General features: G+C 36.3%; 1 protein-coding gene across 1 annotated transcript in view; it reads left to right on the plus strand.

The window, feature by feature from the left end:
• Positions 1–16,624, plus strand: part of Ndfip1 (Nedd4 family interacting protein 1) — a 50,795-nt gene that overhangs the window by 9,128 nt on the left and 25,043 nt on the right. Inside the window, exon 2 of the mRNA XM_026384391.2 lies at positions 13,597–13,684. Within this exon, the coding sequence (XP_026240176.1) occupies positions 13,597–13,684 (88 nt within the window). The remainder of the gene's footprint in view (positions 1–13,596; positions 13,685–16,624) is intronic.

The following is a 16,624-nucleotide window of genomic DNA, read 5'->3' on the forward strand; positions in this document are numbered from 1 at the left end:
GGTAAAGTGCCATTCTCATTACATTCTATCAAGAATACCTGCTGTTATTGTTTAGATTTTAGGTGTCCCCCAAAAGCTCATGTGTGAGACAGTGCAAGAAGGTTTAAAGGTGAAATGATTGGATTGTGAGAACCTTAACTCAATCAGTGAATTAATTCCTTGACAAGGATTAACTGAGTGGTGAATGCAGGATGGGAGGGTGTAGCTGGAGGTGAGTCACATTGGGGGTGCTTTTGGAGTATATATTTGGTGAGCTGAGCTTAGTCTGTCTCTGCTTGCTGATCATCCTATGAGCCCTTTCTTTCCACCACACTCTTCTGCCATGATGTTTTGCCTCATCTTGAGTCCTGAAGAATGGAGCTAGTGGAGCTAGCTTTCTGTGGACTGAGAACTCTGAAACCATGAGCCCCAAGTAAACTTTTCCTTCTCTAAAATTATCCTTGTCAGTCTTTTAGTCTCAGCAGCAAAATGCTGACTAAAACACATGTTATCAATATGACTTATTGCTGTCGTAATGTTTGGCAGGTTTCTTTCTCATAAAAATACTCTTTTACCCTCTTCCCATACTATACTGTTTGTGAGGAAGTCAGTATGCAACATCCCATACATAAGGAGTGGGGACTTAACACAAAAGGCAGGGTTTTGCATAAATAATGCAGAATTTATCTGTATGAGATGTCTTTTCTCTATTAATTTCTAAGTTTTGGTTTATATCTGAATAGATTTATAAAAATTTATATCTGTATGTACTCAGATACTTATAATTAATTATTTGGGGTCATAATTCAATAGCAATTTATTTTGTCACTAAAATTATTCCAGCTTTGGCTAGTGGGAACTCTTGAGGTAGTGCCTGTGCCCCCTTGACCATCATTGTGCTTTTGTTTCTTTCTTTTTTTTTTTCTTTTTAACGCACTCATTTGCTTTTTGGTACCAGACTCATCATATGTATTTCCTCAATTCCTAGAATTGGGCATTTCTCCAGGGAAAATTCCTTTTATTGGAGAATAATACTACAAGCCATGTCTACATTCATTTCTACTGGGCTGTTGTTCTTCCAGGCCTTGTAAGCTGACAAAGCAAGGAAATATATGTGTATATATTACCCTGTGGTTATATCCATCTATAAATATTTTTTTGCTTTTTTATTGTTAAAAAAATTAAGTATGTTAAGTATGCACACTACCATTTAACTATACCCCCAGCCCTATAAATATTTCTGTATGTTACTATCTGTCTATATGAAGCTAAACATAAGTTCATACTAATATCTCTACTCTATTCATTACCACATGAATCAATCTAGCCTATTTCCCTTATCTGTAAACTCCCTTTCCAACAGTGATAAATTTGGCTCCCCCCATCTGGCATTCATTTACTTAATTCTTCAGTTCTGATATGCAGGTAGAGTATCATTAGACTTGTTAACCCATGCCTGTGTGGGAAACAGTCTTATTCACTAGAGGACAGGATATATATTTGGTTGCAGACTGCTCATTTCCAGAGTTACTTTGGTCAGCACCTTTCTCCTATACTCTTTTTAAAAAAATTCTAGTTTGTTATATATGACAGCAGAATGCATTACAATCCACATTACACATATAGAGCACAATTTTTCATATCTTTGGTTGTATACAAAGTATATTCACACCATTTGTGTCTTCATACATGTACTTAGGGTAATGATGTCTATCTTATTCCACTGTCATTTCTACTCCCATACCCTCTCCCTTCCCCTTCACCCTACCTTTTCCCCATACTCTTTTTTTTTAAGATGTTGATGGATCTTTATTTTATTTATGTATTAAATTCGGTGCTGAGAATCGAACCCAGGGCCTCACACATGCTAGGCAAGTGTTCTACCACTGAGCCACAACTCCAGCCCCTCTCCCATACTCTTGATTAGATTCTTCCATACATTTATATAGTTTTCTCACATTCTGCATACTATCCTGGGTCTTCCTGGTCACCTAAATGAATTTATAACATTTGCATACATTAAATTCACTCTCCTGCAAAGTTCTATAAGTTTTGACTTTATCCTTATTTTCCCCTGCTTTTTAACCAAACAATACATCTTAAGGAAAACAGTATGCTTTTCTTTTTTTTTTTTTTTTTTTTTTTGGTACTGTGGATTGAACTCAGGGGCACTGAACCACTGAGCCACATCCCCAGACCTATTTTGTGTTTTATTTAGAGACAGGGTCTCACCAAGTTGCTAAAACATTTTAGGAATTTTAGTGTGATCAAAATAACATTTTTTCTTTAATTAAGCCACAAAGACTATTTGAACACAATATGCTAATTGTTATAGGTTAAATACTGAATGTTATAGTATTCTATAACATTGCTGAGGCTGGTTTTGAACTTATGGACCTCATGCACCACTGATTACAGGCATTTTTTGGGGATATATATATATATACATTTATATATACTTATATATTTATATGTAATATATATGTATATAATTTATATATTTTTTTCACAAAACTTTTTTACTTTGCCCTTACCTTTTTTATTTTTTATTTTTTTTGTGGTGCCAGGGATTGAACCAAGGACTTCATGCCTACTAGCACTATACCACTTAGCTACATCCCCAGCCCTACCCTTCTGAAATTTTGATGAAATTTTGTGGACTAGGGAATGAGCAATAGTAGTCTTAGTATTTTGAAGCTTTGGTTTTAGGCACTGTATGTTATAGGATTCAGACTTTTGTATTTTTGCCTTAATAAGCAATTCTTCCTTTTTTCCTTCTCTTTCCCTTCTTTTGCTTCCTTTTCACCTTCTTCTTCCTCTTCCCTATCCATATCTTTTTCCCTTTTGGTGCTGGGCTTTGAACCCAGGACATTGTACCTGCTAATAAGCACATGCTCTACCAGGGAGCTACACTCCTAGCTCCTTTTCCCCCTTAAGTTTCCATTTGCCTGTGTGGTTGTTTGCTCCTCATTGCTTTTGTCTCCCTGGTTGGTCTTTTATGAACCCTTTGTGTTAGAAGCTTTCTGTGGTAATCCTTTTTTTTTTTTTTTTTAAAGGTCTTTTTTTTTATCCTTTTTTTTTTTTTTAAGAGAGAGTGAGAGAGGAGAGAGAGAGAGAGAGAGAGAGAGAGAGAGAGAGAGAGAATTTTTTTAATATTTTTTTATTTTTTTAGTTCTCGGCGGACACAACATCTTTGTTGGTATGTGGTGCTGAGGATGGAACCCGGGCCGCACGCATGCCAGGCGAGCGCGCTACCGCTTGAGCCACATCCCCAGCCCATGTGGTAATCCTTTGACTGCACCGTTAACAGAGTGCTCCACCAGGAAAGCAGTTTGGAAGCTCAGTATGTTTGATGGAGCTTCTCACTGTGGCCTGTACCTTATATAGTGTGACCCTCTAGGCTGTTCTTTGTGTCATTGTCTTTGGGTCTTTTCTCATGGATTGGTCAGTTTCCTCAAGAATAGGTCTGGCTGCTAGGAGTTTGGGAGTGACTAGAAAAAGAAGGCAGGGAGCTCTCAACATTTAGTGTAGAAATCTCTCACTCTTTTCCGTATGTTATCCTTTCCCTTAAACTCCAGTGTCTTAGGTCAAGAGCTCTCAGCTTTACAGTCTCCTGAGAATAAATCTGTATTCTTCTAATGGAAATCCTGAGAGCTGTATATGTTTAATTGCTCCTCCAAACTTCCTGTTTTTAAAGCCCATTTTCACTCCTACTTAACTGCTGCCACAGATTTCTGACCTTATTTGGGTGCAAACAGGCTGTTTTTCTGCTTTCTTGTTCTAGGATTCTGCTTTCTTGGGTCTTATGAGTCAATTACCACTTGTCATCCAACTTTTGGCTTTCAGGATTTTATTGCTTCCTCTCCTCTTGCTTATCTTTGTAGATATTTGCCTTTAAATGAACAACATTTTACTAATGTCTACATTTAAGAGGGCTTTGGAAGGATTAGTGGCAAATGTGTGTGTTTAACCTTTATTATTATTAGTGGCAAATGTGTGTGCAACTACTTCTTTGTCTTTTTTTATTCACTAAACTGTAGGGTTGATGAGGTAAAAAACATCAGCCACATTCACCTTGGCCAAACCAACATCAGTCAAGGCCTGGCACTTTTTTTTTTTTTTTGCCTCGATAATCTTTATTCAATTACTGTAGCAACTTCTGAACTGGTCTCTAGCTCCATATTTTTTTTCCTTTTTAAATTTTTTTCTATGTACTTATACAGTAGAGTTAAATTAATCTAGTAATAAGCATGGAAAAATGAAATGTTATTTGATAATAGGGGTTGTGGAAATGTCTGCATCCATTTCTTTGCTCTTAGTGTTCTTGCCAGAGAAGAGGACCTCATGTGCAGTGTATTAAGGTTCCACTTTTTCCACATAGGCAGCAACATCCTTATAGTCTTTTTTATTTGAGCTGTCTTGTGAAATGCTATGAACCCAATACGTAAATGAACCTTGAAAACACTGTACTAAGAGAAAGAAGTCACTAGTAAAAAAGACCATATGCTGTACTCTTCCATTTATATAACATTTTCAAAAAATGCAAAAATCCATAGAGAAAGATCAGATGTTGCCAAGTTCTGACAAAGTGGAATAGAAAGAAAGCATCTAACTGCTAAGATCTGAGTTTCTTTGAGGGTCATCCCAGTTCTTTTTTTTTTTATTTTGAATTTTTTTTTTTTTTTAAATTTTGAAACAGAGTCTTGCTAAATTGCTGAAGCTGGCCTCAAACTTCTGATCCTCCTGCCTGAGCTTTCCTAGTCACTGGGATTACAGATATTTGTAATTACAACACTCAGTTGGGGTGATAAAAAATGTTTTGAGAGCTGGGTGCTATGGCCCACACCTATAATCTCAGTTTCTGAGGAGCCTGAGGTGGAAGAATTGAGATTCCTATGCAACATAGTGAGACCCTGATAAAAAAGAAAAAAGTTTTAAAATTAGACAACTGTAATAACTGTACAACCTTGTGGATACAACAAAAATTACTAAACTGAACCGTACATGCTTTTTTCTGTTGTTTATTTATTGGAACCAGAGATTGAACCCAGATCCTCCCACATAGTAGGCAAGTACTCTTTACTACTGAGCTACATGCCCTTTCTATTTTACTTTGAGACAAGATCTCCCTAAATCACCCAGGCTGGCTTTAAAATTGTGATCTGCCTCAGCCTCCTGAGTAGCTGGGATTATAAGCATGCAACACCAAATCTGGCTAACTTTATGCTTCTCTTTTGGTGGTATTGAGGATAAACCCAGGGGCACTTTACCACTGAGCTATATTCCCAGCCTGTTTTATTTTTTATTTTGAGCCAGGGTCTCACTAAGTTGTTTGGGACCTCACTAAATTGCTAAACTTAAATTTCCTGCCTCAGCCTCCCAAATTGCTGGAATTACAGGCACATGCCACTACACCAGGCCCAGTTAACTTTACACTTTTAAAAGATTATTTCAGGGGGCTGGGGTTGTAGCTCAGTGGTAGAACACACGCCTCACATGTGTGAGGTACTGGGTTCAATCCTCTGCACCACATAAACCACATGCAACTAAAAAAAATATTAAAAAACAAAAGAATATTTCAGGGTTGGGGATGTAGCTAAGTGGTAGAATACTTTCATGGTATGTGAATTTTATGCCCCCCCAAAACAGGTAAGAGTATTTCTTAATTTTGAAAAAGGAAAACTATATTATATAAATTTTACTTAAAACAAAATCCAAAATTAACTACTCCAAATTATGATATCTTGCTAAGTTAATGACTATGCCCCTCAACAAAAAGGAAAGGATTTTGATCCCATTAACATCCCAGTGGCTAAGGCAGAAGGATAACAAGTTCAAGGGCAGCCTGTCTCAAAATAAAAGATAAAAAGGGCTGTGGATGTAGCTCAGTGAGCACCCTGGGTTCAATTCCCGTACTAGGGGGAAAAAATACACTGAATTTAGACAATCCCTAATAGTATCACTCATGTTAGAAAGAAAAGATAAATACAAATTTTCTTAATGCCAAAATGAAAATAATTAAATATTAAAATTCACCCAAACAGAGGAAAATCAAGTAATTAGAATGATTTTAAAATCAACACAACATATGCAAAAACAATATTGCAGTAAATCCTCTTAGAAAACCTATTAGTTTGTAAAGCTTTCTATTTAAAGATTTTTGTGGTTGTCACTGTTAATATAAATACAACTGATGAACACTTGGTTTGGCAGGAGAGAAAATATTCTCAGTATTTATATAAATCCTTAGAGATGAGAAAGCAAATCCTGTGAACTATGATCATCATTCTGATTGTCTTCCTTAACTTTCTATTCCTTATTTTAGGTTCAAATTAACAAGAAAGAAAAGAAGGTAACAACATAGTAGGCATGCATCTCCTCCAACCTCAACTTTCCTTAGCCAAGGGATTTGGAGAAATGACTCCATATCCATGAAAATAATAAATTAGCCAACTATGGCTATGGTATTAGCACTGTGAGATGTTTGAGCAGCATTAGAAATTTGTTAACCTGCCAACCTTTGGGATCTGTACCTTACATCCAAATATCTCTACCACTGATAGCTCTACCAAAATACCTTCAAGGAAATGGTCCCCATTGTTTCCTGGCACCCAGCTTCAGTAAAACCTGCAATCAAGAGTCTTCCAGGTTAATGGTTTGACCTCAGTGGGTCATGATTTTACAAAAACTGAGGAAATAAAGAGACACTTGCCCGAATGTTTTAAATAGGAAATAGCAGATCTCACTGCCACTGAACATAGCATCTTTTAATAGCATTCAAGCTAATAACCAGACTGTGTCCTTGAGTCCATCCTTTTCTAATTGGTTCCATTAAAAAAAAAAAAATCAGGCTTACTTCAGACTTCAAGGGCTACCTGGAAAAAAAAAAAATTAAAAGTCCTAAAGCAAGAAAGGTTGAAATGGAGACTCGTCACTGGTTTGTTCCTCTGAATTTGACAAGATAGCAGAAACTGTACATCTATTAACTACTCCAAATTATGATATCTTGCTAAGTTAATGACTATGCCCCTCAATAAAAAGGATTTTTGCATTTTTTGAAAATGTTATATAAATGGAAGAGTACAGCATATGGTCTTTTTTACTAGTGACTTCTTTCTCTTAGTACAGTGTTTTCAAGGTTCATTTATGTACTGGGTTCATAGCATGTATTAGTAGTTTGTACTTTTTTGGGCTAAAAAAATGAAATATACCACATATTATTTATCCTTTGACGTTTTGGCTACTATGAATAATGCTGCTATAAATTTTCATGTGCAAGATTTTGTGTGAACATGTTTTCATTTCTCTTGAGTGTGTGTGTATGTGTGTGTGTGTGTGTGTGTACCTAGGAGTAGATTTGCTGGGTCTTATTGTAACTCTGTTTTAACTTTTTTGAGAAACTGCCAAACTTTTCTATAGCAGCTGCACTATTTACATCTCACCAGTAGTGTATTAAGGTTCCACTTTTTCCACATAGGCAGCAACATCCTTATAGTCTTTTTTATTTGAGCTGTCTTGTGAAATGATAAGGTTTTGACTTGAATTTCCCTGATTACTTAATGATTTTGAGCATTTTGTGTCTATTGACCATTTGTGTATTCTCTTTGGAGAAATATCCATTCTGATTCTTTGTCCATTTTTAAATAGGGTTGCCTTTTTATTGCTGAGTGTAACTTACTTTGTCAAAATAAAATAAAATATAATCCCCTAATTTATAGCAATTTAGTAGAAAACGGGCTGGAACTCAGTGGTAGAGCACTTGCTGGGCACATGCAAGGCCCTGGGTTTCATCCAGAGTGGGGAAAAGCATTTAACAGAGAACTGTTTTTGAATGGGAAGAATTTGGGGATGTTGGGGTGACACAATTTATAGTTACATTATATGCAATAAAGAATTTATAGTCTTCACAAACATTATGGTTCTTTTTGAATAACAGTAAAATTGCATACTCAGTTGTTTATCTAAAGGAATGTGCTTGTTACTTCCTGGTAATTATACCGTCTCCTTTGGTAGGATTTAGAGTATACAGAAATAGTGGGTTGGTAATGAAAGGTTTAAAAATTACATTTTAAGGTGAAAGTTTTACAAATTGTAGAATTTAAAATGGTAATTAACTTTTAAAACTAGAGTTTAGGCATTGACCCAGGTTTTTATGAGATTTATTTAAGTTGGCAACTTAAAGAAGGGACTTGAAATTGCAAGAATTATTTATTTACTTATTTTGTAGTACTGAGGATTGAAGTGTTGTACCACTAAGCCATTAGGGATTGATCATTGATAGCTGAGTGAACTGCAGAGAGGCGGGACTTCAACTGAAGGAAATAGTTCAGTGGTAGTGTAGTCTGGAAGGTTTATCTTTTCCTTGTACCACCCATCCCCCTTCCTGGTCGACATGACCTCAGCAGCTTTTCTCTGCCTCACCCTTCTGCTGTGCTATTTCTGTCTTGGAGCCAGCCAACCATGGACTGAACCTGTGAAACCATGAGCCAAAAGAAATGTTTTCTCCTCTAAGTTGTTCTTGTCAGATGTTTTGGTCACAGCAATGAAAAACTGACTAACATGTGTTAGTACCTATCTTGGAGCATATTATTTATGGGATTGTTTGTTTGATTTTCAGTAGTGGGATTTGAACCCAGGGCCCTGCACATGCAAAGCAGGTACTCTACCACCAAGCTCCATCCCCAGCTCTTTTTATTTTATTTTTTATTTTGAGACAGAGTCTTCTCATGTTGCCCAGGCTGGCCTCAAACTTGAGATTTTCCTGCCTCAGCCTACTGAGTTGCTGGGATTACAGGTATGCACTGCTGTGCCCAGCTTTTATTTAGTAGGGTTTTTTTTTGTTGTTTTCCCATTCTTAGTAAATATAGAGAATTGAAGAATGACTTTTTAGTGCCTATAGGTACTGACATTTGATGCAGTTATAAATTGTTGCCCCTTATTGAGCACTAATCCTAGGCTTGGCTCTGCTGTTGCTCAAAAACAGCTTGTTTCTAAACGGAAGATTATCTTTAAAACTTCTTAGGAGAGGGTGGTAGTGAAACCTTCTTGCTGGGGTGGGAACTCAAGTACAAATTAAAGCCTGTGGTATAAATGTCTTTAAACTTGTTAAATTCAGATTTATTTCTTTGAGAACTAGAACTACACACTGGAGATTTTTTCCTTTTGAGAAAGGATCTCACTATATTAATCAAAATTGCCTGTATCTCTTGGGCTCAAATGATTCTCTAGCCTCAGCCTCCTGAGTTGTTGAGAATACAGGCATGTACCACTGTACCCTGGCTCTTGGGGGGTCTTTAAAAGGTCATATTTATTTATAATAGTAGTAGTAGTTGGATGCAGAGGAAATGAGAAGGGTGAGAATCCTTTATTTTATTTGCAGGCTTAATCTTGAGTAGCATTTGTTGGTAAATAAATATTTTTTTTAAATTTAGAGTAAAGCTGGGCATGGTAGTGCATCCTATAATCCCAGAGACTGTGGCTGAGGCAAGAGCATCCCAAGTTCAAGGCCAACCTGGGCAACTTAATGAGACTTCCTCTTAAAATAAAAATAAAAAGGGTTGAGAATGAAGCTCAGTGTTAGAGTGCACCTGGGTTCAACCTCAGTACTGTTTGGGTTTGGGTATGTGGGGTGGGATTTGAAGGTGATAAGGCCAAGAGGTACAATTATAGATTATGATATATCTAAAGTGGGAACATAGAAAAGAAAGTAAAGTAATAATGTAGAGTGCAGTAAAATGAAAGGCCACCTGAATTTTAAGATGATTATTGTTCTTATTTCAGTGGTAGAGATAAAGGTAGTTACAGACAATTTTGTATCAGTATTTTCTATTATGTGTAAGCAGTTGAATAATTCTGTTTGGAAAAAGAAGTGCCATAATCATAGTACAGGGGCTGAGGTTTAGCTTAGTGGTAAAGCTAAGTGTTTGGCTTAGTGCCTAGCATGCTCTAGGCCATGGATCAATTTCAAGCCCCAGAACCACAATAAATAATTAATGAAATTAATTAATTAATTAAAAGTAGAGTTAAGTAAAATTGGTCAAATTTTAACAAAAATATGATGAAAAGAATCCAGTCCCCAACAGCTAGTATCACAGTTACCCCGTAGCACTTTGCACTAACAGAAATTCCTATTGCTTTTAGACCTGCCTCTTAGAGGATCACCTACAATTCAACTTCTGTGACAGTTAAGATGGACTGGGGTAGGCTCCTACTGATCTAATTGATATGAGACTGTGAGCCTTTCCAACTGCAACCCCAAGTGACAATGATATACTTATTCTCAGAGCTCTGAAGAGAGGCTGAAGAGATCGTTGACCTCTGGAAGTGTTCCCAGACACAGAAAAAGAAAATCTTAAATAAATTTTTGAGTTGTGTTTAGGTGGTGTACACATGTAATTCCAATTGCTTGAGAGGCTGAGGCATGTGGATGGTAAGTTCAAGGCCAACCTCAGCAAATTAGCAAGACTGTTTCAAAAATTAAAAAGGGCTCGGGGTATAGCTTAGAGCTAGAGTGGCCTTGGGTTCAATCTCCAGTAGCATTAAAAAAAAAAAAAGGAACCAGGTAAATAATTCATTGCTCGATCTAGTTTTACTATACACATTCCCTCTTTTTTATTAGTGAGTACCTGACCTGGTTCCCAAAGTGTAAAAATGTGTATGTTTAAGATTTTAGGGGATGGGTGCTGTGGTGCACTTCTCATCCCAGTAGCTCAGGAAGCTGAGGCATGAGGATCCTGAGTTCAAAGCCAGCCTCAGCAAAAGTGAGACCCCTAAGTAACTCAGCAAGACCCTATCTCTAAATAAAATACAAAATAGGGCTGGGGATGTGGCTCAGTGGTTGAGTGCCCCTGAATTAAATTTCTGATACAAAAACAAACCAATTTTATTGTCCAGCAAGTTATCATTGAACATAATAGGGATCACTAAGTATCTTTTTTAAAAAGGTGATTGCTCCTCCCCCCTACACATTATAGTTTTATTTTTAAAAATAGCACCAACATTATAGAAGTAAGCCAGAGTGGGAAGGTGAGGTGAGATCTTGGGATCACCCCAGTGGTATAGAGCCTCTGCTATACCATAGAGTCATAATGTTTTATTTTTTGTGCTGGGGATTATTGAACCCAGGGGTGCTCTTCCACTGGGTTACATCTACGCCAGTCCCCCCACCCCCCTGCCCCCAGTCCTTTTAACTTTTTATTTTGAGATAGGCTCTCACTAAAGTGTTGAGGGTCTTGCCAAAGTTGCTAAAGCTGGCCTTGAACTTGGAATCCTTCTCCCTCAGTCTCCCAAGTCATTGGAATTACAGGCATGTGCTACTGTACCCAGCTTGTTTTTCCTTTTTAAAAGATGGAAATATTATTACATGATTTTAAAGTAATGATTTTTAATGGAGCAATCTTTCTTTTTTCCTCACCAAAGAGAAAATTGGGGTTTCTGAGAATGTTGGAATTCCTTCGATCTGTTATCTGTTACTGTGATGGCCAATGATCAAATTTCACATTACCAGGTTGCTAGGAGACTGGCAGCATATCTTATAGACACAGGCATGTAAAACCTCTTTAGTCTTTGAACATCTGTATTTCTTAGAATTGGCATGTTTCCTTTCTGAAACCTAAATTATACAGAGGAAATATGATTACTTTTTCCAAGATCAGGAAATATAAAACAGGTCAGAAATCAGACAGTCTTAAATAAGGGACATTCCTGGCTGCCTTACAGTAAGGTAACATTTTTGGAAAGCTGTTTTTGCTTCTGTTCTTGTGGCTGGTACTTTTGTTGCTGAGTTTTGTGACCTTCCCTTGGCACAAGAGTGGTTATTGGGGGAGCTGAGAATTCCCTTTCAAGGGCTTCAGATTATATTAAAGTCACTAATACAGATAAATCATGGTTCAGGAACTTAATCAAATAATCATTGATTTGGCATCCCAAGAATGTTTGACTTTCCTATAGCTATTTTGCCCTTACACTTTCATTTATAAGAAAAAATTATCTTAGGTTATAACACAATTATTTGGGGAGTGCCTTTGATTTAGATTACTAGGACTCAAAAAATATGCCCAGATGATATATGCTGAGGAGAACAAAGTTGAATGCTTTGCAGTAGTAATTGGAAAAGTTTGTTGGGAATCTGGTTTTTAATAGCATGGGACGTAGAGATTGAGATGGCTAATTGGAATTTAATGGATTAGGGAGCTCTGCTTCATGTTATGACACCTTAGGTCTTGTTCTGTCTCAGTCTGTGATAGAGTTAGTAACAGTATTGATTCGAGGTGGTGTGTGTTTTGTAAGTATCTCAGTTGACTCTATACATTATGATACTGAAGCCAGGGCCAGACCCCTAAATTGGTTACATCAATGAATATTTGTTAGTACTTTACAGATTGGCTCCCAGTTCCAGCAAATTCATCTTTTAAATAAATATGGGCTGCAAATCACACTGGAAAATTAAGAGAAGTCTTTTTTCTATGATGGTAACTTGGGTAGACACCAGCAACAGCAGGCAGATACTTTCAGTATGTTATTTAAAATAACTGAAGAAGAACTGGGGGATTTACTTAGTGGTAGAACATGTGCTTGGCATGCCCAAGGCCCAGAGTTCGATCCCCAACACTAAAAATATAAATAACATTAAAATAGCGTACCAGAAGATTTGGCTATTAAGAAAGTTGCTGAGATGGAGAAAAGGGAGATGTCTAAACAGAGGTTAGGATTTTGTGTTTTTGTAACTATCTCAGTTATTTAAGATTTGATTTCTATGTGTAAACCGAATAAAATGATAATTGTTGGTTTTCCTTGATTTGTGTTTGTCGTAACAAATTATTTTTGTAACTATAAAATTATATAAGTGATAAATGTTCATCAGAAAAATAGAACATACATATAAACAACAAAAAGGAAAAAATGCTATACTTCCATTGCTTAGAGATAATAGTGTTGAATTGTAGATGTCCAGCATTCTAGATATTCTTTGCATTATGAATCGGTCTTCTGTGTGTGTGTGTGTGTAGCACTGAGGATTGAACCCAGGGCCTTGCACATATTAAGCAAGCACTCTTAAGCTACACCTACAGACCTTTAACATTTCTTTTTAAATTTTTTTATTTTGAGACAGTGTCTCACTGAGTTGCCCAAACTGGCCTCAAACTTGAGATTCCCCTGCCTCAGCCTTTCAAAGCTGAGATTACAGGCATGCACCACATACCCAATTTATATCTGTCTTTTAAAAAATAAATTATTTGATATACCCTCTTTGGTAAATTTAGCTTTTTTCTTTTTTTTTTTTTTTCATGCAACGGTTTGAATATCTGTCTTAGTTGTCAAATCTTTATTTTTCATGACTGCCTAATAGTCCTTTGTGAAAAGTGCTATAGTAAATTCTCTAAGATTGGAATTTAGATTGCTTCAAATTTTTTGCTGCAATAATGTTTTTATCTAACATTTTCTCTTTGATTAATTCCATAAAACAATTTCCTGGGAGTAGAATATATTTTTTAAAGGATCTTCACATTTTAAGGCTTTGAAACATACCACCAGCTTTCCAGAAAGGCTATTCCCATCTTCAGGTTCTCTTTTCTCTAATTATTTTTATATGTGCATTAATATCTGAAATTTTTATAGTTGCAGAATGAAGAAGAGCCTGGGGAACCTGAACAGGCTGCAGGTGATGCTCCACCGCCTTATAGCAGCATCTCTGCAGAGAGTGCAGGTAGGTAATGGGGCAAGGTGGTTACTGAATTCTTAAATAAAATACACTTAGACCTTGTCTAGTATATGTTTATTGCTATTTGCCTTTGCATCAGCTTTTCTTAAGTTATCCTTGGCTTTATTTTTAGTTTGTAGTCAAAGATGAAAAAAATTCACTTTACTAAACTGAAAAACAGATAAAAGCCCATTTCATTGTGGCTTTTGTGTAGAGCTTAATTTTATTCCAGCTGACTCTTAAAATTTAAAAAAGTAGAAAATGAGGAACTGGGTGATCACTTTCAGTTTTAGGATTGAATTCTTCATTAGCTGTTTTGCCCTTTGTGATCCTGGTACTTATAGCCAGTAATACCAGTGATACAGTAATATACTGTATTAAATGTATTTTATGCTAGTAAATACTTAATGAAGAAAACTAGAAATCTTCCAACCCTTTCATTCCAATTTGTTTCTCATAGCTTAAACTTTCTTTGCTTAGTCTTCTCATGCCAGATTATCTGTTATGTATGTGTGGACAAGTTGGGGAAGGAGAAAGAAAATGTCAGTAATTGACGTCTTTTGGTAACTAGTTTCTGAATACCAGTTCTGCTCTAATTTCTCAAAGTTGACCAGTTTTGATAGAAACTCTTCCATATTCTCTAAAACAGAACTATGGTAGAGTGGCATACACATGACCCATGTGCCATGACTGAACTCAGCCTGCTTCCAAGATAAATACTATAGGTGAATTGAGACATCATTCAACCTGCAGAGCTCAGACACAGCCTCATTTCAATACAGCAGTTTAGACAGTTATTGTCAGTTGATACAAGATTGATAATCTCTGTGTCTCTGAGGTTGCCGTTATAGTTACAAGAAACAGGTCAGTCAGTATTTCTCTATTTTGTCTTCAGTCTCTGAACTCTTTGTAGTTCTATTGCCTTGTACTAGTTATGATTCTTTCATTTGTAAATACCTGGAAACCAATCCTGCTAATATAAGGTTTTGGAAAATTTCTAGATTATCTTCTAGAACCAAGTTAAGCCTGGAACATCAAGACTTGGAAAAGAAATCATAATGCCGTCATCCTTTTTTCTCTCTAGACCATAAATTCTGGTCTTCCATTAAATGCACCCAGTAAAAATCACAGCTCATTAAATTAATAAGAATTTTTTATTAATGATAAAAGTCCGTTATGTTTAGCTAGCCCAAATCATCAGAATGTGATTTTTTTTTTTTTTCCTGAATAGTATCTGAGTTTCTGTCTTCTGTGTTGTAAAACTTTAGATCATTTTAGACAGAACTCTCTCAAACACTTCTCGGTCTTACTTACATCTTATATTCTTTGTTTAAATTTTTCTGTATGGTTTAGGGATTACAGTTAGAAACAGTCTCTGGTAGATGTCCTAGTATTGTGATGGCTTCATTGAGGTTTTTTTTTTTTTTTTTATAGAGGGAGATTCATTATATAAAATAGTGGGGTTCATTGTAAGATATTCATACAGGTACTTCATTGAGATTTATAGAACTTTGTGATTAAAGAATAGGTTCTCCATATTTGTCTCCCCCCCCCCCCATTGTTAGATGATATGCCTTGTTGCCACCAGCTTGAGGTCCTTTCACCTCTTTCTCATGTGTTTGTTTATCTGACTGTGGGCCTGAACAGTAAATATCAAAGCTTCTTAAGACTGGGTATAAAGTCAAGGTAGACTGTTTCTGGAATACAGGCCTGATGAACTCTCTCTTAAATATATAGTCTTTGGGGTTTGTGGTATTTCATCTTAATACTTGGGCCTTGAAGCTAAGCATGGTAGTGCACACCTGTAATCCTAGCAACTCAGTGCGCTGAGGCAGGAGGACCACAAGTTTTGAGGCCAGCCTCAGTAACTTATCAAGGCCCTAAACAACTTAGTGAGACCTTGTCTCAAAATTTAAATAAAATAAAGGACTGGAGATGTGGCTCAGTGATAAAGTGCCCCTGGGTTCATCCCAACTACCAAAAAAGAGAGGGGTGTGGTAGGGAGGGAGTGAGCTAGCTTAATATTCAGGCCTTGAAAATAAAGAGAAAGAAGGAAGCAGGGAGGGAGGAACTTACTTCGTACATCTCTAGATCTTTTTAGTTCCTATTAAATGAAGTGTCAAGAAAATGTGTTTATTTGTAGATTGTGAATTATACAAGAATATCAATTTTTTTAATGATTTTTGAGCAAGAGTTTTCCTTTTTGAAAAAAGGAGACCTTTAACATAGCCTTTCTCTCCTTGTTGAAGGGGCCTTTCTTTTTTTGAGATGAATGTTGACTATTTATACCTATTAGTCCATTTATGAAAAAAATGATTAAAGACTGGAGAGCATATGTACTTGTTGATGGGGGGAAAATCACAAGTCATTATTAGGTATACTCACTTAATCTATTGTTACTTTATTTTGTAGTATATAGATTGGAGTATTTAATAAGTATTAGACAATGTTTGTTTTGAATATACTAAGTAAACATGGAAAGATTGCCATTAAGCTTTTCATAAAAACTTAACATTATAGGAGATACCCATATTGATGGATTACAATTTTTTAAAAAAAAAATTTGAAATAGAGAAATAAAAATGTTCTTTAAGTGGGCTGGGGCTATAGCTTAGTGGTAGATCACTTGCCTACCACGTGTGAGGCACAGGTTGATCCTTAGCACCACATATAAATAAATAAAAGATTTAAAAAAATGTTCTTTGAGGGCTGGGATTGTGGCTCAGGAAGAGCGCTTGCCTAGCATGCGTGAGGCACTGGGTTTGATCCTTAGCCCCACATAATAAAATAAAGGTATTGTGTCCACCTACAACTAAAAAATAAATGTTTAAAAAATGTTATTTGATTGTTTTCATTTCAGGTAGTAAGTAGGTATCAGTTGTATTAATGTATTCAAAATGACTATGCCAGGGGCTGGGATTGTGACTTAGTGGCAGAGCGCTTGTC

The sequence above is a fragment of the Urocitellus parryii genome, chromosome 1 (assembly GCF_045843805.1).
Source record: "Urocitellus parryii isolate mUroPar1 chromosome 1, mUroPar1.hap1, whole genome shotgun sequence".
Lineage (NCBI taxonomy): Eukaryota > Metazoa > Chordata > Mammalia > Rodentia > Sciuridae > Urocitellus > Urocitellus parryii.